The sequence below is a fragment of the Ursus maritimus genome, unplaced genomic scaffold (genome assembly GCF_017311325.1).
Source record: "Ursus maritimus isolate PB19 unplaced genomic scaffold, ASM1731132v1 scaffold_13, whole genome shotgun sequence".
Classification (NCBI taxonomy): domain Eukaryota; kingdom Metazoa; phylum Chordata; class Mammalia; order Carnivora; family Ursidae; genus Ursus; species Ursus maritimus.
The window spans coordinates 26,609,646-26,631,591 of record NW_024423675.1 but is presented as its reverse complement, the minus strand read 5'-3'; the positions used below and the strand labels follow the sequence as shown (position 1 = coordinate 26,631,591).

General features: G+C 40.5%; 1 protein-coding gene across 3 annotated transcripts in view; it reads left to right on the top strand.

Moving 5' to 3' along the window:
• Positions 1 to 13,942, top strand: part of GPRC6A (G protein-coupled receptor class C group 6 member A) — a 19,349-nt gene extending 5,407 nt beyond the window's left edge. Inside the window, exons 3-6 of one of the 3 annotated variants that reach the window (XM_008691178.2) lie at positions 93 to 404; positions 7,343 to 7,555; positions 10,433 to 10,556; positions 12,828 to 13,942. In XM_008691178.2, coding sequence (XP_008689400.1) covers positions 93 to 404; positions 7,343 to 7,555; positions 10,433 to 10,556; positions 12,828 to 13,942 — 1,764 coding nt within the window. Of the gene's footprint in view, positions 1 to 92; positions 930 to 7,342; positions 7,556 to 10,432; positions 10,557 to 12,827 lie in introns of all 3 variants that reach the window. The other 2 variants (XM_008691176.2, XM_008691177.2) reach the window with 2 other exon arrangements.
• Positions 13,943 to 21,946: the final 8,004 nt, after the last annotated feature.

Sequence of the window (21,946 nt, the reverse complement as noted above, 5' to 3'; positions counted from 1 at the left end):
GGGAAAGATTACAGAAATTCACAGATATGAGAGTATGAACAGCCACCTAGAGTTCATCAACACCATAATTAAAAGATTCTGTCAATTTCCAGGTGAGTTTTGAATCAACTGCAGAAATCCTAAGTGACAAAATTCGCTTTCCTTCATTTTTACGGACTGTGCCCAGTGACTTCTATCAAACTAAAGCAATGGCCCACCTGATTCAGAAATCTGGATGGAACTGGATTGGCATCATAGCCACAGATGATGACTATGGACGACTGGCCCTCAACACTTTTGCAGTTCAGACAGCAGCAAATAATGTGTGCATAGCTTTCAAAGAAGTTCTCCCAGCCTTCCTCTCAGATGATACCATCGAAGTCAGGATCAATGAGACACTTGAGAAAATCATAGCAGAAGCCCAGGTTAATGTCATTGTGGTATTTCTGAGGCAATTCCACGTTTTCAACCTCTTCAGTAAAGCTATAGAAAGGAACATAAATAAGATCTGGATTGCTAGTGATAATTGGTCAACGGCCACCAAGATTACCAGCATTCCCAATGTGAAAAGGATTGGCAAAGTTGTGGGGTTTACCTTTAGAAGAGGCAATATGTCTTCTTTCCATTCCTTTCTTCAAAATCTGCATCTATTTCCCAGGGAGAATAACAAGCCCTTACATGAATATGCCATGCTCTTGTCAGCCTGTGCGTATGTCAAGGACAGTGATTTGAGTCAATGCATTTCCAACCATTCTCGGGGGACTTTGGCCTACAAGGCTAATGAAGTTATAGAAAGGAACTTCTCCCTGAGAAATGATTTCCTGTGGGATTACACCGAGCCAGGACTTGTTCACAGCATCCAGCTTGCGGTGCTGGCCCTTGGTTATGCCATTCGGGATCTCTGCCAAGCTCGAGACTGTCAGAACCCCAACGCCTTTCAACCATGGGAGGTACTAACTCACATATCCAAGAAAATTCCCCTACTGTCATTTCTTTCCTTGAGTTGATTTGCAAATATTTATATTAACTACTCTTAATCGGATTCCTTTTGTAAGTAGATACTTTCAGTGTTTGAATAACCTGCATTTCTATCATTAGCTCTTTGCTCTTGAGGATAATAGAGTTGCTATTTTGCCTTCACTACTACACTGACCCACTAAAGTGGTGTTCTTTTATTTTCCAAGAAGATCCAGTTGATAGATGTAGTTTCCGTGAGTTTATGGATTTGTATCTGATCTTATAGTTTTTCAGTGCTTCATATGAATTATCTCTTTCAGTGCTCTTGACGAACACAAGATCAGGCATGTTTAATGGTCCTTTTTATTATTGCTAAATGTTCTCAATGAGGAAACCAAACCTAGAAAGTACTAGAAATAGGACTTTAGTCTGGGCCTTCTGCCTCTATGCCCTTTGTTTTTCATGGTATCTCTGGTGTTTATAGTCTTCAAAGCCTTCAGCTACAACTTAGGACAGTGTCCCTAGGACTCCAGTCTTCCTCAAATGAACGTTATTAGATCAATCATAACAATTCCTATGATATCTCGGGTTGAAATGAGCCATTAATTGTGGGTAAAGGAAGTCTTTTCCTTTCTTCACTTCGATTAGTTTGTAGAAACTCAAATTCAAGCTTAATGTGACCTTTTTTAGTGAAAATTTCCCACTGTGTTTTTAAAATACAGATAAGACATTTAAAAGCAAATTGTTGCTTTATATGATAAATTGTACTCATTAAAACAGATTTCTCAATAGTGTGTACTCAAAGACAAACTTGTCTGTCTTAATGCAGAATTATGTTCCAAAAATATATTTATTATAAATATGTAAAGGAAAAAGAAGGTGAAAGGAATTAAGACTCAGTTCTTACCATATATGTGAGTATCCAGGACAGGCTATGTCTACTTTTGTCATTTTTACTTTAAACACAAACACAAGCTCCAAGGTCTGAGATCATCAGCTTACATTTGGGTGGATCATGTGATGGTCATAAGGTGTTTCAAATTGCTCATTTTAAAGTTAGTTTTGATCTTGTAAATGCAAGGCAGAAAACCTAATGAAGAGGTAAGACTAGAGATTAGGGATTTTTTTTTAATTAAAACTATCTTTTAAAAATATATACAGTTATGTCTAGCTATTTTAAGATGTTTGTTTGAAAGCATGCTCTTTGTAATGTAAAATTTTAATGAGGGATTGGTAAACACTATAAATTAAGTGAACCACAATAATTAAACCACTACACAAAATTTTAGGAATAAGAGGTTGAGAAGGAGTAATAGAGAGAAATTAGACAATCCTAGAGACAGGACAAAGGGGAGGAGACATAGAGAGCCTCATAAAAAAGGAGAAATACAAATAGAGATATTTACCCACTAAAGATCTGGGAAAGTATTTTAAATCAGGACTAAATTTCAAACATTCTGAGGAAAAGACTTGAGAAAGTATAATCTAAGCAGAGCCTTGTAAAATGTTTTATTTAAACAGGAGGAGTCTGGGGTTGTTCTTTATTCCCCCTGGGAGCCTGGTTATCTAGAAACAAACAAAAACAGACTGGAAAGGAGGACTATGTGAGTGACTTGCTCCTTTGATCACAATGTGCCAGAACCACATCTGTGCCAGATTCAGTAGGACAAATAACGCAGACCATTGTCTTCTCATGAAGAAATCTCCATACACTTTAAATTTAAAAGATCAGCAACATTTAAGATCATAATCAAAGCTACATTCCTAAAAAGTATTTTGCCTCCTGGTAAAATGCACTCATATTTAAATATTACTTTCTAAATAATTTTACATTCAAATAACTTTAAAGAAGCTTTTCCCAATATTTGGCGATAGCTCTTACTTTGGCCCCGTATTTGACAATGTCTGTGAGCGGTATTCAGAAGTGGCACAATCAGAATTGTTCTACTTCAACGGATTCTTAATGCTACTCAGATATGTGTGAGGATACCGCCTCCTTGTTGTGACCAGTGATTTGGGGGGTTTTGTTTGTTTGTTTTCCTTTACTTATGATGATGTAGAAAGTAGTAGTGATGTATGTGGATGACAGAATGTCTAATAGTCAAACTTCTAATTCATATATTGATTTAGCAAATATTTATTGGGTGTCTCAATGTTCCAGGCATTGTGTTGAGTGTTGAAAATATTCTGGAAAACAAGACAATTCTCTTCCTAAAGTAGTCAACTGTCTACTGGTGAATACAATCAAACGATGAAGGAGCTGATTACAATGCAGAATGATGCATTACTATGTTTCATAGAGACACAAAAGGGCAGAGAAGCACATAACTGAGGCAACCAATCCAGTATTAACAATTCAGAGAACATTCTCCAAAGATCATGACATCTCTGGAGAATATGATGGATGGGTAGGGGTTAGCTAGGACAGAAATACTCAGGGAAGGGAGAGAAAACATGGTATCTTCAGGGATAAGAAAATAGTGCCAAAGAATTGGAGTTTTTTGTGGAAACTACAGGTGAATGCAAGTAGAGAGATTAGTGAAGGATTCAACATTAGGGCTCTAGAGCATCTCAGATTCTGATATGCAGTTGAATTGCCTAGGAATCTTATTATCGTGCATATGCTAATTCAGTCAACGGTAGGGAGATAACTGAAAGTCTGCCCTTCTAACAGTTTCTCAGGTGTTGCTGATACTGCTGGTACAGAGACCTCCTTTAATAGAAAGTCTGCAAACTCTGTTTAAAGGTTTGCACTTGATAGAGCAAAGGGGAGTCAATTAAAGATATTTTTAGACAGGAAAGTGTCGTGATCTGCTTTCCACTGCAGAAATAGCATTTCGTTTCCACTGGGGTGTGCACCGATTAGAGGGATGCAAACCTAGAGGCAGAAGGACCCATCAGGTAAAATGGGCATACAGTAAGGATGGATAATACTACAGGCCTATACTGCAGGTACAAGTACTGTGTGTGACAATAAGGATGGAGACACGCATACGGGGATGTTTAAGGGGAAGGATGAGGAGTAAAGGTGTAAAGGACGACAGACAAAGAGAAGCAAAAATGTTGCAAGTGATTCCACATTTGGACAATTGGGACCATTTGTTGAGATAGAAACAGAGAAAAGTAGAGGTCTGCTGGGAAGAAGTATAAGCGTTGTGTTTTGGAGATATTGAATTCCAAGAGCTTCCAAGACATTCAAGTGTAGCAATGGCGGTCAGATACTAGTCCCGAAGTCAGAAGAGACATGTGCTGAGGAGACAGCGATTTTAAAGTGATGGGAGAATAATAACTAATAATTTTTTAAAAGATTTCATTTATTCATTCATTGGAGAGAGAGAGAGAGAAAGAGAGAGCACGAGCAGGAGGGAGGGGGAGAGGGAGAGGGAGCAGCAGACTCCTCGTTGAACAGGGAGCCCGATGCGGGGCTCCATCCCAAGACCCCGGGATCCTGACCTGAACCAAAGGCAGACACTTAACTGACTGAACCACCCAGGCGCCCCAGTACCTAATAATGTTTAAAGACTACCATAGTGGTCACTGACATATACCACCTCTAATCTCTACAATATTCTGGTAAGTCCACAAGTTCATGCTCCTTACACTCCATCCTAAAGAAGTAACAAAAAAGAATGTTACTAGTGACCAAGACTTGCAGCCGTTTTAGAGATTGAGGGGACCTTGGCAATAAGGGTCTGGCCCACGGTCACCCACACAGGTAGCAGTGAGACTGTCCCAGCCTTAACCCAGGGTGCTTTCTGCTACCACATGGAAAACCTCATGAAAGAAAAAGACATGGGTTGAACACCAGTCAGAGATGTAAGGCCGTGTCCTCTGGGCCCGAACTTGCTCACCGGCACAGCTTCCTTAGGGAGATGTCGTGGACATCCGAGTAGTCAGGGAAAAGCAAAACACGTTAACCACAACAGCTCAAGTGCTGTGGCGTCCCGGCCTTGCATTCTCAAAAACAGGTCATCGCCATACACAGGGTGAATGCTAGAATCATGGAAACACACATCCCACTCTTTAAGATTTATGTGGTCAACTTACAGTGACTTTCAGAGTCTCCATAAAAAAAAATAATAATAATAATTGACAGAAATAGCCTTTAATAGCTTCATAACCAGAGCACCAATGTTCAAAACTGACCTCCACCCAGAGCAAGTGTTCTATCTCACTGACCAGGTCAGGAACGCACTGTTTTGCTTGTCTCCACCGTCTCTCCTGTGAGGACAAGCACACAGTTATGCTAGCTTATGTACATCAGCCAGTGTTAGCACGATTTCCAGAACAAGGGTGTGTCAGAGCTTTACCCTGGAAAAACCTCATTAAGTGCAGGAAAAAACAGGTGGAAATTATAGTTCAAACTCGAGAGTGGAAGAGGATATGCTCCCAAAGAACTGAGTTTTCTGGGGCTCATGTGTGTGAATTGCTGAAGGAAGGAAGAGAAGAAAAATCAATACACAGGTAGAGGTGGAAACACTGACGGTAGGTCATTTCCTTTTTAAAATTTTTGTTCCCTTCACATTTTTTCTTCCAGGCAATTGCTGGAAAAAGCTTTTGTGGGTTAATTCCACCCTGTGAGATCTGCTATCCTGCTTCTTTAATGTAATACTAATCAAATTACATTCATTAAAAGAACTAAGAAATCTGTGGGGACATATAATAAAATCAATATACGTTGCTTAGAGATTTTACCAAAGTGACATTTGGTCACTGACCTGACTATTGTAACTAATATATTTACCTTAAAATATTACTTTATTTTCTTATGTTCTAATGACAAAGCTGAAGGAAAGAAACATTCATAAAAGATCAACGGAGAAGGAATAGAATATTCTATTCAAATAGAATAATGTCTGCCTCATTCCACAGCTGTGGCACACAACAAAGCCTCAAACCTCACAGACTTGGAGGAGTAGGCGGCGTGTGTTCAGAGAGGGTATTTACTTAGCTGTGATTATATGTCAGGTTAATGGCGGAGCAGGGTTCCTCCCGCCCAGTCCAGTGTCCTTCCACTGCAGCACAAACTCAATACAGCTGCCCTGTTTGTCAGTAAAACACTTCCTGGCCGAGCTGCATTGCATACAAGTTCTTACTGTACAGATTGGGTCACAAGACAAGTAATTTTTCACTGCATTTCTTGCCTCTCAAGCTAAAAAAAATCATTTTATGAATTACATTGGAAATAGAATTTAGAGGTCACTTTACTAGACACTCAATCACTGAAATAGATTTGAAAACCATCGGCGATAATAAGACCTATAACTCCCACCCAATGAGTAACAAAATATGCATTTAGAGGGCAGGCACCTGCAACACCTCCCACCCACCAGCTCAACTTCTCTGGTGGGGAGACACCCCGAGAACAGGGTGCTGTTGTCACTGGACTGTCTCCCCCATTTGTACCTCTGTCTCCTTCTCCCTCATTTTGGGGATGGTGAGCATAATGACCACTGGGTCGGATGAGCCACTCAGGCTTGGCGAAGGACCCAATTGTGACTAGAAGGAAAGAATGACTTGTGCTGCCTTCTCTAGGTCCCGAAGACATACTGAGGACTGCTTTTGAGTCAGAAGGAAAAAATAAGAAGATATTGAATAAATGTATTGTTAGATGTAATGGAAAGACCTGAACGTCAAAATGTGTGTTCCCGGATAAGGCCCTTTGCGCCTTGGCTGGTGGTGCACATCTAAGAAAAGAGGAAGATGATCCCTGCTCAGCGTGTTTCACTGAGTAGTTATGGGGTAGAAGGAGATCACGCATCTGAGTATTAGCAAGTAATATATGAATGTCATGTGGCATCGTTAATTGATAGACAAAGTATTTTTATTTATTTGCACAATATCCCTATTAGCTAATCAACAGTGTTAACGGGTATTAATCGAACCTTTACTAATCTTAATCTGTGCCCGATACTGGGCTAAACTCTTTGTATGTTTAATTACATCTGATCCTTACAATAACCCTATAAGGTGGGCTTCATTTACTTCATTTTACAGATGGGGAAGCCGAGGCCTCGAAAGAAACTGCAAGTGTCAAGACCTCACCACTAATGAGATAGAGAACTAGGATGAGAGCCCAGGCAACCACCCCAGAGGACCCATCCTGAAATTCTATAACGTGGAAAAGAAGATGCTCAGATCCCGATTTGATAAGCTAGAGAAGCTGCCCTCTGTAAACATTAACTTGATTCCTCAAACTGACAGAGCAAGACTCTGGCAGAAATAAGGCTAGAATTTTCAAATTATTGCCAGGTAGTTAAGAACCTTCTCAATGAGTTACCACACTCATTGATCCAGAATGTCCTTTTTCTACCTTTTAAGTGATATTCCTTATAAAGCAGTGTTATAACTGGGATAATGAATACATATTTCTCTTAGTGTTTGTTTCTGTTTTTATATTTTATAGTTACTTGATGTACTAAAAAATGTGACATTCACTGATGAAGGGAATTCATTTCATTTTGACGCCCATGGGGATATGAATACTGGCTATGATGTTGTGCTCTGGAAGGAGATCGACGGCCACATGACCATCACCAAGATGGCACAATACGATCTGAGGAACAATGTCTTCATCATCACGGATCAAGAAACAAAAAACGAGTTCAGAAATCTTAAGGTAATTTTGTGGTAGCCTGCTTTATAGCATTCAAATCAAATGAATACCTCAGTTGCAAAAGTCCATGATCCCACCAGAACCTCCAGTGACCCTATGGCTTGTTTACTGTCCCCAACTTCCTCCCTCAAATTCTCTGGTCAACTTGTATACCACTCCCTTGTACATGCTCTCTTCATCATCCTTATTTGACCACAGCATAATCCTCGTTAAATTCAACTCTCTGCCTAATCAATATGGCCCCCATGTAGCTGAACTTGGCAAAACAAAAACAAAAACACCTTGTTGATGGTTTTCATTTAAATTCATGATCCCTAATCTCCAGTGGGCCCTTAATGCTACTGGACAATCGGAATATTACCCTAGTCCATTAATTCACCCGTCTTCACTTTCAGTTGACCTTGCTTCCTATGTCACTAACAAAACTGAAAAAATCAGAAGAGAACCGCAGGGCCCCCCTACCGCCACATCCCTCTTCCTTCTGGCACTGTGGGTGGACTGGGTTCCTGGCCAAGGTCAGCTCCTCCCCTGACTTCTGGATCCAAACCCCCTTCCACCTACTCGATGATACTGCTCTTGCAAAGCTCTGGCCTCTCCTACATCCTCAAGTATTTTCTTTTCTCCATTAGCTACATGATGATATAAATATGCTGTTATTCCTTTCATTCATCTTCAAAAAAAAAGAAACTCCATTGATTGCCCCACTTCTCCTTCTATATACTGTCCATTCCTCTATTTCTCTTTACAGTAAAAGTCCTTGAAAAATTTAAATACATTCCTGGCCCCAATTTCTCTCCTCCCATAATTCTCTTGAATTCTTTCCAATCCATCAAAATTCTTTCTATCTAGTTCACCAATGTTAATAAATCCAAACGTCATCTTACTTCACTTACTGGCTAATTGTTCTCCTCTCTGTAAGATGCTTTCTTTCTTGGTTTCCACAACACCACACACCATTACTTTTTTTCCTGTCTCTGGCCACTCCTTCTTAGTCTCTTTTGCTGCCTCCTCATCATTCCAGCTGCCTATAAATATTGGCATACCCAGAGCTCAGAACTGCTCGTGGATTTAAATAATGTCATTCATTATATAGAAGGCAGATGACTCCCAGCTTTTTATCTTCTAAATTTCAACCCAAATAAATACATGACTGTGTAATTGACATCTCCACCTGGGTGTCTAATAGTTCTCTTGACTGACTACCTCCAAAACTGAGCTCCCAAACCTACCCTCATCTCAATAAATGGAAATTTCCTTTTAGTTGCTCATGGAAAAACCTGGTGGAATCCTTGTCACGCTTTCTATCCAATCTAAGTTTCACTTTCAAACCCATAGTCCCAAACATGAGATAATCCTAAATACTTTGATATCCCAAAGTTATTAATATCAGACTTTAGAATGTCTTTGCTGTCTCTTATGTGGGGGGGGGAGAAGGTCTCCCTTTTATCCCCTAATGACATCCTGCCTGCTGAAAACCCAGATCAAGAATAACTGTGTTGAGAAGAAGAAAGCCACTGTTTGTGGATACAGGGCTACCAAATCTTGGCTACTTTTCTCTCTCAGCCAGATCATTTTCATCTCCCAGAGAAAAGACAAATTAACTAGTCCTTGGATTGTGTTCCTGGCTCAGGAATAGCTATTAAGAGAATCTAGACAAACCCTCTTTTACCCCTTTTGCTTTGGTTTCCCAAAGGTAAGAGCGAGACAATAACAGATTTATTTCACAAGCTATGCCACGAGAAAGAGACTGTGAATGGAAAAAAAGCACAGCTAAAGTGCAAAGACTTATTAGTTAAATTGGAAAGGGCTTCGTGAAAATAGGATGCTACATATGATTCACATTGTGACATGTACAATTATAACCTAAATTCTCAGGATTATGAAAATATTTATATATCTCAGGTTGCCTTTTTCACTAATACATTAGTGGTTTCAAATTAAAAACTTCTTTTTTTTAAGATTTTATTTATTTATTTATTTAAAGAGAGAGAGAGTGTGTGTGTTTATACGTGTGCGTGCGTGTTTGAGAGAGAGTCGGGGGAGGGGCAGAGGGAGATGAAAGACAGAATCTCAGGCAGACTCCCTGCTGAGCCAGGAGCCCAACGTGGTAGGGTGGGGGGCAGGGTTTGACCTCACGACCTTGAGACCATGCCCTGAGTGGGAATCAAAAGTCAGATGTTCATCCGACTGAGCCACCCAGGTGTCCCTCCACTGTTTTGTTTTTGAAGGTTAGACTGGACAGAGTCCTTGGACAGCGTGATTAATAACCTTCTAAAGAGTATAAAAGCCCAATAAGTTACTATTTTCTTATATAGTTGAACTTTTTAATACAACACAAGATTGGAAACTTCGAAGCTGTTGTCTTCTTTAGTTCCATCACTACACATCTGTCCCTCTGCTATGGACTTTCTGAAAGAGCTAATTTCCCTTATCTGCTTACAAAAGTTATTAATGCGACAAAACTACTTCCTCCTAAGGCAGTTTCACTATCTGAAATAGTTTCTGTTTTTCAAACTTGTCCACATCCTTCCAGATGACAAAATAATTCTATTTGCTATTTTTTTAAAGAGACCAAAATACTATTTAATAAATGTATCTTTAAATTAGTCAAGGTTGGGGCACCTGCGTGGCTCAGCGAGTTAAGCGGCTGCCTTCGACTCAGGTCATGATCCCAGGATCCTGGGATCGAGTTCCATGTCAGGCTCCCTGCTCAGCGGAGAGTCTGCTTCTCCCCCTCTCTACCCCTCCCCCCTGCTCGTGCACTGTCTCTCTCTCTCTAATAAATAAAAAAGATCTTTTAGGAATTAATTAATTAATTAAGTCAGGGTTACTTAGGATAAATCTTTTAAAAATCTATTTGAGATTTCTTTCACTTCGCAGCAAATTCAATCTAAGTGCTCTACGGAATGCAGTCCTGGGCAAATGAAGAAAACCACGAGAAGCCAGCATATCTGCTGCTACGAATGTGTGAACTGTCCTGAAAACCACTACAGTAACCAGACAGGTAATTATAGTCACTACAGCGTTCACAGTGACACACCTGAACCATTTCTCTTAGGCTGATTTTTGTTTACATGAATCCTATTTTGTTTTATTTTTTTCATTTAAAAAAATGGCATTTCACGCTCCTGCTAGATGAAATTCCAGAAATTTCATTTGATCTTGGAATTTGCTCTTTTATATCAGCAGATGCATGACCAGTACATAACAGAAATACAAAAGTAGCTTCCCTTCCAAGGGAAGTTGTCGCCCCTTCAACTGGACTTCCCTCTCTTGTATCTCTCAAAACAATGTGAATTCTGTCCATTTTTGTCCATGTATCCCCCACACAGACATGCCTGCCTTGTAACTGGGGCACAGTAACTATAAATAAATAAATGCTGAATTAGCTAAACAGCGCATTATAGAAACCCCGAGGTGTGCATACCCTGGAGATCTCATCATTCCTACCAAGAGGCAGCGGTAAAGCCTAAAAAGAACCTTCTGTGAGAGGATGGGATGAACTGTTGGCGTAGATGAGATGCTAATTGTTTGACAAACCTGTCTTTAACAATTTCACAAGGTCAGAGCAAAATACACAAGTTAAAGAACATGAATAAGGTCAGCAGCCTTCAGGGTCTTAAAAGGAGATATCGGCACTTTCCCTGGAGTTAAGACTGCTTTAAAAGCATCATGTTCCCTTGTTTACTGTTGCATCCCTATTCATCTATACCAGTTGAGAGCTGGAACCCGAGAGTTGGAACAGTTCTCACTGCTTACTCTTTTTTCTCATTGCTCCAAGGGAAATGTATCACAATGTTAATATTCCAATATGCTTCCAAAAATGCTACTTGTCCCAACCTGAGATGGGCTCTGCTGTGTAAATAATTAGGTGCTGGGGGGGGGGGGTTGGATTTTCCAGGTGATATGGTGCCTAGCAACTGTCTGCCAAGTGGGATAAATAAAAATACCAAGAGATTAAGTAGTGTTTATTTCCCATAAAGATGTACATAAGTTTTCAAAATATAATTTGGGTTGTCTTTGGGTAATCAGGGAAAGAACAAGTGTAGAAGAGTGCCTTTGCTTTGGAGGAAAAGCAAGGATTTAGGGTGCTCTAAAAGGACATTCTCTCCCGTTGTTCTCTACGTCTCCAGCACACAGCTCTTGTGCTCCAGCACACAGCTCTTGTGCATAGACAAGGCCAATAAATGTTCGCCAAACAGGTGAAGAAGATGGCGCAACGCTAGCAGTGGCAGCTAGGGGGGACAGAGAAGAATGGGTATTTGTAGGGAAACAGGGCTTGGAAAGAGGAAGAGGCTGGAGAGGTAATGAAGTGTAGCCACAGACACACAACCCGACTCTGAGGTTAACGGAGAAGAAAACGCAGGCCTGGCCCCGTATAAAGTTGAATGGGCGCTGTGGAGCGTTCTCAGATGGATGCTGAGAGAGGGGCTTCTTTAGGGGGTGAGACTGGAGAGCAGATGCAATCACACCCCCAGAGACTCTGCCCTGATATCACCTCTTTATCCCACCCTGCCGTCAGAATCAGCAGAAATCACTTCTAAACTCAGCACTGCCTGTGTGAGAGGCTCAATTTCACTGACCTCCAGACAAAAAAATTAATTCTTCATTCACCGTCATTGGTTACAATCTTGTGTTATCTCACTTTTAGAGAGCATTTAGGGTGACTCAGTTTTATGTTCTCTGCTTTTAAAAGAACCGCAGCCTCATTTATAATAGCAGTTCTCACTACGCTGCTGCGTGTCCACCATGTGTAATGCTCCCCACAAGCATTTTGTATTTATTCTGTCACTGAATGCAGCACCCCAGTGAGGCAGAGCATTTTTAAATTTTTTTAAAGATTTAGAAATAGACTCAGAAAATTCCGTTTACTTATTCAAGATTATAGTTATCATAAGTGATAGAGAAAGGGACTTGAGATGCTTCTGACTGCAAAGCCCTTCTTCTCAACAGAGTCCCTGAACAGCCACTTACATGACAGCAAGCTCCTAAGAGGTTAGCATGATCCTGAGTATACGCATTTCCTAAAGACTCACAGCCCAGCTGCTTTTTTTCTTTCCATTCCCCTCTTTTCCTTCCCTTGCCCTCACATTTTCTCTCTCGCCTTCTTTTGGGTTCAGTGCGCGCTTTATGTCAATAAGTAACCAGTATGACAATGATCTAGATCCCTTTGCTCCTCTTGGACTATAACCAAGGAGTCTCATTTGTAGCATCATTGTGGGCAATCACCTGGTTTTAATGTTTGCAATGTAACTGAATCTCCTCTGTCTTTTAGATATGGATCACTGCCTTTTATGCAACAACGAAACTCACTGGGCCCCTGTAAGGAGCACGAGGTGCTTTGAAAAGGAAGTGGAGTATCTCAACTGGAATGACTCCTTGGCTATACTGCTCCTGGCCCTCTCCCTACTAGGAATCATGTTTGTTCTGGCCATTGGCATAATATTTACAAGAAACCTGGACACACCCATTGTGAAGTCATCCGGGGGATTGCTGGTCTGCTATGTGATCCTTCTCTGTCATTTCCTCAACTTCGCCAGCACCGGCTTCTTCATTGGAGAACCGCAAGACTTCACATGTAAAACCAGGCAGACGCTATTTGGTGTGAGTTTCACTCTCTGTATCTCCTGCATCTTGATGAAGTCCCTGAAAATTCTGCTAGCCTTCAGCTTCGATCCCAAGTTGCAGAACTTCCTGAAGGGCCTCTATAAACCGATCCCCATCATCTTCACCTGCACGGGTATCCAGGTTGTCATTTGCACGATCTGGCTGATCTTTGCCGCACCTGCTGTGGAAGAGAACGTCTCCTTGCCCAGAGTCATCATCCTGGAATGCGAGGAGGGATCTGTCCTTGCATTTGGCACCATGCTGGGCTATATCGCCATCCTGGCCTTCATTTGCTTCATATTTGCCTTCAAAGGCAGGAAATTACCTGAGCATTACAATGAAGCCAAATTCATAACATTTGGCTTGCTCATTTATTTCATAGCTTGGGTCGTATTCATCCCCGTCTATGCTACCACATTTGGTAAATATTTGCCAGCTGTGGAGATTATTGTTATTTTAATATCTAACTATGGGATCCTGTGTTGCACATTCTTCCCCAAATGCTATGTTATTCTTTGTAAGCAAGAGACTAACACAAAATCTGCCTTTCTCAAGATGATTTACAGTTACTCTTCTCACGCCGCGAGCAGCCTTGCCATAAGTCATGTTTCACTGGACTCCACCAACAGCAATATCACCATGACCGATCCCAGCTCAAGTGGCAGTTCTGCAGCCTGGCAAGAAAGCAAGGATCTTCGGGCACGAGCATTTGCACACATATGCAGAGAAAATGCTACACGTGTATCTAAAATTTTGCCTCGAAAAAGAATTTCAAGTATATGAAAGTGTCCTTAAGAGATGGCATATTTTAGAATAAAATGTGTCTAGGATCTTTGTATTTAAAATGTGCATTTCGTTTCCAACAAATATATTCTATGTGTTTCTTCACTGCCACCATGTTCACCAGTGCTCCCTCTGTCCAACCACCTGTTTAACAAAGAAAATGAGCCCTCGCCCAGACACTGCCTTCATTCCTCCATCTGCCTCCATCTTTACCCCCTTCCTCTTAGGCACATTTCTATTCCAAAGTAGCCCAGAATATATCATCCTTATTATGTCTTCTGTTTCTTCTTCTCAAACCTCTTCGTATGGGTTCTCTTTCTCTCCTAAAGCATCTTTGTCTCCCCACCTCCATGGCTCAGTTCAGTTGAATAAGCATTTGAACAGTTACCATGCACTGGGTGATATGCTAAATACGAAGGTACAAGAAGGACCAAGGCATCGTTTCTGATCTCAAGGAGTTCAAACTCCAGCGGAGACAGTCACATGTCAACATCTTCCTTTCAATGCCATGGCATGGGGCACTGTAACAGTATGGTGACTTGGCACTTAGGCACCCTGGGAGATGATGAGAGAGCTTTGAAGAAGGCTAAATAAATGATATGACATTTAGGTGAAGACTCAAAAGATGAGTAAGAGTTAGCTAACCAAAGAAAGTACAGAAAGCTGGTCCAGATAAAGGGGGAAAGCCAGGAGCAGCAGCAGAAAGTGTCAAGAAGGTGTGCTCAGGGGAGTAGAGTCATTTGGTATTACTAGACGGGAGTCCTGCTTTGTATGGAGAGGTTAGGCCATGAAGGAATACCACAGACTGCAGTTCTTTTATAGGAAGCTTAGGTCTTTATCTTGTGGGCAGAAGGTCATCAAGATGACAGGTTCAAAATTCCATTTTAGGAAGATCACTCTGAGACAGGGTAGACGATGGAGTCTAGTTGGGAGAGGATTAGGATCCACACTAGGGAATAGAGAAAAGAATATGAATATGTATTTAGGCCATGCAGGAAGTGGTGATTTACCTGAAATAGTTGTGGTATAAGCTTCGAGTTTAGTTTATTGAAGGAAATGTGCAATGTGGGAAGAAGACTGGTTTAGAATAGAAGACAGAATATTGAATTTGAAATGCCTGGAGTAATCAAGATGTATCAAGTGTTCATATGGATATAAGACTGAGCTCAGGGGACAGCGCAGGGCTGCTGATAAGGATTTGAATGCCATGTTCACATTGTCACCCATCCTCATAAAATGGAGAAGCATACGAAATTACATTGTCTCCAATCTTGACATCCTCTTTAACTACAACTCTCTCTCTCTCTCCCTCCTCTGCACAACTGAATGTTTGAGGGAATAATGTCATTATTGACTCGGGACCCACTGAGCCCACTGGAATCTGGCTTCTAGTTGCACCACTCTGCCAAAGTAGTTCAGAGAACAGTTACCTGTGACTTTTTATCTGTCAGTGTCAATGATCGTTCTTAAGCCTCCATCTTCCTTGAATCTGGTAGGCACTTGTGGTATAATTCCTCTTCCTTGAAATTCTCCTTCTTCATTCCCTACATGATTTTCTAAAGCTTTCAATTATTCAAAACTCTTCCTTTTGATGCAAAGGCTCTTTTTGTTCTATTCTGGCATCTTGACCATATATCTTCCTCCACTTAACTCTTAAATGTGGGTAATCCCCAGAGTTCTACCTTCAATCTAAATCTCTTTTCTTTCCACATGCTCTATCGCTACAATATCATCCATTTTCATACCTTAACTTGGACCCAGATAACTCCCCAAATCATATTTCTGGTCCAGGTCACTCTAACCAACCCATCTACTTGTCCCTTGTACTTTGACTTGTCAAAATCAACATGCCTAACATTTAATCCATTACTTCCTTCTCCTGGCTCCTCTTCCTGTTTTCTACTTCTCAGCACGTTGCACCACCTTTGGACTCATCAGAACCCTGCAGTTCATCTTATTCATCTCTCTTTTTTTTTTAAGATTTTATTTATTTATTTGACAGAGAGACAGCCAGCAACAGAGGGAACACAAGCTGGGGGAGTGGGAGAGGAAGAAGCAGGCTCCCAACGGAGGAGCCTGATATGGGGCTCGATCCCAGAACACCAGGATCACACCCTGAGCCGAAGGCAGATGCTTAACGACTGCGCTACCCAGGCACCCCTCATCTTATTCATCTCTGACCCCACCATCTGTTGCACCCTTCTATACATTTAATTCATCACCTGTCTTTTGTTTTCTAACTCCTGAATTTTCTCAAAACCTTGCCAAGATCTCTATCCCTGTCATTACCTCCTTAATCTAGGCCTTCCTCTTCTCTTTTATAGATGTTTACAATAGCTTCCCAATTTGACTCTGATCTTTCATTTTATTTCAAACACAGAGAAGGTCTCACTAAGCCTTCCACTCACTTCCACTTGATGTATTTCTAGAGTAAAAATCTCTTTATGTTACTCGGTTGTCTTAAAACTGGCAGTAAGTCAAAACTCCTTATCTTGATGCCCAGGCTTTCCACTTCTGGTATCAATGACTGCTGCCCCTTTCTAGCTGGTACATTACTCTTGGGAAATGGCCACCTGGTGGTGATTGTCTGTACCCACAGCATGCTGCTCCATGCCTTGGAGTCTGCCTCTCCTCTTGGCCTATGATGTTCTTTCCATCTCTGTCCTCTTGGAACACTCCAGCTAACCCACCAGACACAATCAAGTGTCTCCTCTTCTACCAGGCCATCCTTTCTGCCACTGTCATGGCACCTGTTATACTTCATCACATCCACCTGGTTTGTTTGTTTTTTAATTGATTCAACTAACATTTATCAAGTGCCTACTATGTACCAGGTATAATTTTATGCACAGGGAACATACAATGATAAAAAAACAGACAATTCTTTCATCTCAAGGAGTTTATAATTTGATGTTTTCACCATTTTGCAGTGAGCAGTCAGTTCTCCTTTTGGAGCAATGCTCTTGGCTGCCCTTTCCTCTCTACTACCACTGCTATCATCACCCCCAGTTTAGGCTCTCGTGATTCCACACCTCTGTGGTTGAAACTCTCCAAACTAGTTACTGCCCCAGGACTCCCCTTCTATTATACACAGGACATCACCACAGATCGATCTTACTCAAGTTAGTTCCAATACTATCATTCTCTTATTCAGAAAAATTTAATAACCTCCTATCACTTTCAGGAGTTCCCCTACCTTGCTAAGCAAGAGCTTCCACAGTCTTACTCCGACATAGATTGAATGTTAAAACAAAACAAAACAAAACCAAGATATTAATCCTAGTTTACTGTTTAACCCAAATGTATTCACATATAATATAGTGATACCATCTCATAAAATTATTAAGGGCAAAATATCCTGATGTACATGAAAGTGTTAAGAAATGAGTATTCTGTTTGTTATTTCACTGACTCATTGCTCTGTTGATATGAAAACTCTTTCTCCTATTGACATGAGAGCAAAGCTGTAGGAAAGCTTCCAGATTCTTGAGTGTGATCACACAAAACAGAAATCCCAGCACTGTTGTGACAATAGAACAATGAAAGGAATATTGTTTCATAAGAGTTGTGACTTTTACTACAGTTACATAGCTTTCAACAATTACTCCAGAATAAAAAAAAAATGCTATTTAACATAAGAAATTAAGTTCTGAATTCCTTGATGCCAAAACTATATCTTTGCTATCATGTAAAACAAACAACAAGAGAATGACTATGGTACTTCTCATTTTTCTGTCAACTTTTGAGGCTTTTAAATTCAATTGGGTGTAAGTTAAATAATTTGCTTACTCCTTTTGGAATTAGATAGTTTTTTCCTATTATAAATCCAATATCTAAACATTATTTAAAAAGAAGTAAATAAAAATAAGCAAAACTAACACACAAAAAAAGAACCTATAACTCTACGACCAACCAGCAGTCCACCATTATGGAAGTAGTCAACTTTTTACAGGTCGTTTTAATCCAGTCCAAATCATTATTCAGACAGAAACATTCCCATTGGTCAAGACAAAGTGATCTGGGGTGCGGGAGCATTTAAAGTTCACTGATGGACTGGTGCATATAGCTATCCTCTTACCCTGAACACAGAGATACACTTACTAAAATACTTTATTGCTACAACGCAAGGATAAGGGTACAATACACATTACACCACAGCCCTTATTGGCAGGATGAAATCAGAAGCTGGTCAGCCCAGGCTGTGAGGACCTCAAGAGCAAGATCCAAGTATAATTGTTATCTGTATATTCATACAAGGTGATCCCCAAAATTAGTATTCAATAAGGTTGAATGAGTAACTTCAATGTTCTCACAAATATTCTTAATGTCTTGATCAGTACAGTAACTCAATAAATTTTTTTTCCAACTGTCACCTCTCATCTTAGAATCTCCACAGCTCTCGAGCTGTCTGTAAGCCAAACCTTCCATCAGGCCCTTGCTGCCATTATCAGCAACATTAGACCTACAGAAAGTTAAAGTAGAAAGCAGTTAATTTCAGAATCCCTAAAACTTGGGTTAAAAGAAGGTGAAGAATAAACATATGAACGATTACACGTAGAAGTTTTAAGTGGAACTTCCACTGTGATATTAAAAAGACAGGCATGTGCCCTCCCTCTACTTCCGCCCCCTTCTTGCTGGCTCTTTTGCAGAAGTGGAGCAGCCATCTTGGACCCTGAGATGTGATCTGCCAGCTGAAGAGGGCAGAGCCACAAGACTGAAGAAGTCTTGGTTGTCAACACTCTGGTGGTGCTTTTCAGCCCTGGATTTCTTATGCTTAGAAAATATGTAAGGAAAGCAAGTAGCCTGATAAATTCATGTGTGGGCTGCCTGTCTGCTCTAGTGAATAGCCAAGTCACAAAAGCAATGTGAAGAGTTGGAAGACTGAACACAGGACGAAGATGAATTCACATCCAAGAGCCCCTTGGAGGAAAATCTCAGATGATTAAAGTTTCTTACATTTTACAACTTCTGCTCTTACATAATTTTTCTGATACCTGGCATTACATTTCCAGCCAAAATCATTTATTATGATTTTTAAAATTTGAGATTATGAGAAAAATGAAATTTTGAAAATTCCAGACCTACCTGAAAACAAATTAATCAAATATTTTCTCATTTTTACAAATAGCCATCCTTTCACATCCATAAATATGTGAACTTTATCTGTTTCTTGCTTGTTAGACATCAAAGGCATGACTAAAAATGTACAAGCTGAAAGAGTAAAATCGAGTCTGCAATTAACCAGTGGGTCTGTGTTGAGAGAGTTCCTCATCTAAAGAGCTATCCATTGTGGATACTAAGATAAAATAGAAAACCTAGAGCCACGTTCTGGGAGATAGCAGTGTAAAACTAATGGAATCTGGCATATTAGAAAAATTGCTATGTCCTCATATGAGACTGAATAGAAGCGAGAATATCTAGTGAGAGACCGCTATGTCGGTAAAAAGCACAGGAAAAGTATTGGTGGGTACAATTTATTTATTACATTTGCAACCACCTATTTCCAAGATCTAAAGTGAATTTTATAAAAAGAAAATGCATTTAATAAAATTCTTAAAATAAGTATTTCAAAAATCAAATACGGAGTGGGACAAGGCACATAACTGAAATCAAGGTGAGGAATAGCGGTTGCTCCTCTACTATTCACTCTGGACATCATGGCAGACAAGAGCAGTGGACGCCATAGGCCTCCACAGGCATAACCTGCAGTAATGTTGGGAAGTTCGTAGCCTACGAGATTTGTTTTCTGGTTTCAGCTCCTTCTGTATTTGCTACGTAACCTTACAAGGCCTCATTCCTCTTCATAATTCTTTGAGGAATTGTCCACTCTACATGCCCCTGGAAAGAATATCAGTCTCTCAAAAATTACACATTAGTACACCACAGTGGTGGAAGGGTGGCTCACACTGAACCATGAGTCCTTCTGGGTCCTTTCTGCCCTTGGACGGACACAGAAAGACTCTCCCTGATTTCAGTTTGTGAATGATCAGGCTTCCAACCATCATTCCTGTCACATGAAGAAAACCAGTTTGACACAGGAGATAATGAGGTCAAAATGAAAAGTGAAGCAGAGCCTAGTGACAGAGAGGAGGAAGGAGGGGCGCCTGGGTGGCGCAGTCGGCTTAGGGCATGATCCCAGTGCTCTGGGATGGAGCCCCATATCAGGCTCCTCTGCTGGGAGCCTGCTTCTTCCTCTCCCACTCCCCCTGCTTGTGTTCCCTCTCTCGCTGGCTGTCTCTCTCTGTCAAATAAATAAATAAAAACTTAAAAAAAAAAAAAGAGAGAGAGAGAGGAGGAAAGAAGGGCCAGAGGAAGGAGGGGGGAGGTCAATGGGAGGGGGAGGGGAGAACATGAGGAGGGGTGAGAAGATTTGAGTACCTTGATCTAGCTGTGCCTAAAGTTGACCTTAGGCTTAGACTTCAGCTGTGCCCAATGCTGAACTATACTAAACTATTGGCTACAAAGGTAATAAATTTTCCTTTTTTTCTTCAGCTTATTTTTCTTGGATTTCTATCATTGAAACTAAAGAACCATGGCTAAAACCCTTATGCTTCACATCATTGGTTACATTTTCCCATCTATAAAATGAAAGGCATGGAATAAATTTATTTCAAACCCCCCTTTTGAGCCTAAAATTCTATATTTCTAACTAGATTAATATGTGAACTCCTTCAGGACAGAGATATTATCTCACCTATTTGGGTATCCAGAATCTCCAGTACTTTGTAGGCTCTCAATAAGTATTTCTTGTAATAATTAAAAAGAACAGGTTGGCCACTCGCTAAGCCTATCCTTTTATGAAAAATTTTTGCTTACTTATTTCCCATCTGTATCCCCAAATAAAGCAGTGTCGGATACACGTTCCCAGGTCTCCCTTTCCTGGGAAGGGAGCTAAATAATGTAGTTAAGTTACTGAATGTGTTTAATCCCCAAGTGAAAAATACACATGGTACTGCAAATCTGATTCCATGGGAAACAGAATACTCCAAAAGAGCTATTTATTATTGACATAGACCAAGCTAGAGAGAAAAATGATTACTCATTCCATTCATAATGAACTTGACGATTTGATATTTCTTGATTTCTGTTGGTGGAAAACAGGGAATATTTTAAAGGACTTACTGGATCAGTAGATTAAAAAAGTATAATACAAGATTTGGAACTTGAGCTCATGCTTCTGTTAATGTCAGGATTTTATTTTCTTTCAAGTGTATCCTCTTCCCCTCCAAAAAAAAAAAAATACACACACACACACACACACACACACACACACATCAGTGCTTGTAATGAAGTTCTAGGGGAAGCTCACGAAACAGAAGCTACAAGTCAGATGCACAGCCAAGGCTTCCAGTGGTGATCGAGGGAGGAAAACCTGACTGTCCTATCTTCATTGGGCCTGGGTGAGATGATATGCTATTATGAAGGCAATGCCTGTCTGATGATTCTCGGTCTCTATACAATGTAAGTGTTTATAAATCACACACAGATTCCTATTTCCTAGTACTTAAGCTTTCTCTATAACCATAAATAAGGAGTTTGGGTGGGAAAAATGAAGGGGAAAGACTGGTCTTTCCTTGCAGCAAACACCCCCTGGAATGTTGGGAAAAGGCATGCCAGCCACATACTGTCCTCTCCAAAGCTCCTTGCCAGCGACACTTATGTGTTTCCTTGTCCTTGGTATTACCTTTGCGAGATAACTTTAACTTCTCGAAGGAACATTTGTTGATATTTTTACCAAATCTGAACTGTACCTTAGTTCTCTTATGTGAAAAACCAATGACAAAAATGCTTGTCCTCTCTACCATATAAGGTTATTATGAAGATCAAAAGAGATAATGGGCATCAAAATGCTTTGGAAGCTATATATCACTACTCAAAATATTATTACTACCCTCATCACTGTCATTACTTGTTTTCACAACAAGCTTGTGAGGTTGGTAACTATTACCAAGGAGGAAATTAGAGAACAGTAAGATTAAGTGTCTTGCCTGAAGTCCCACGCCT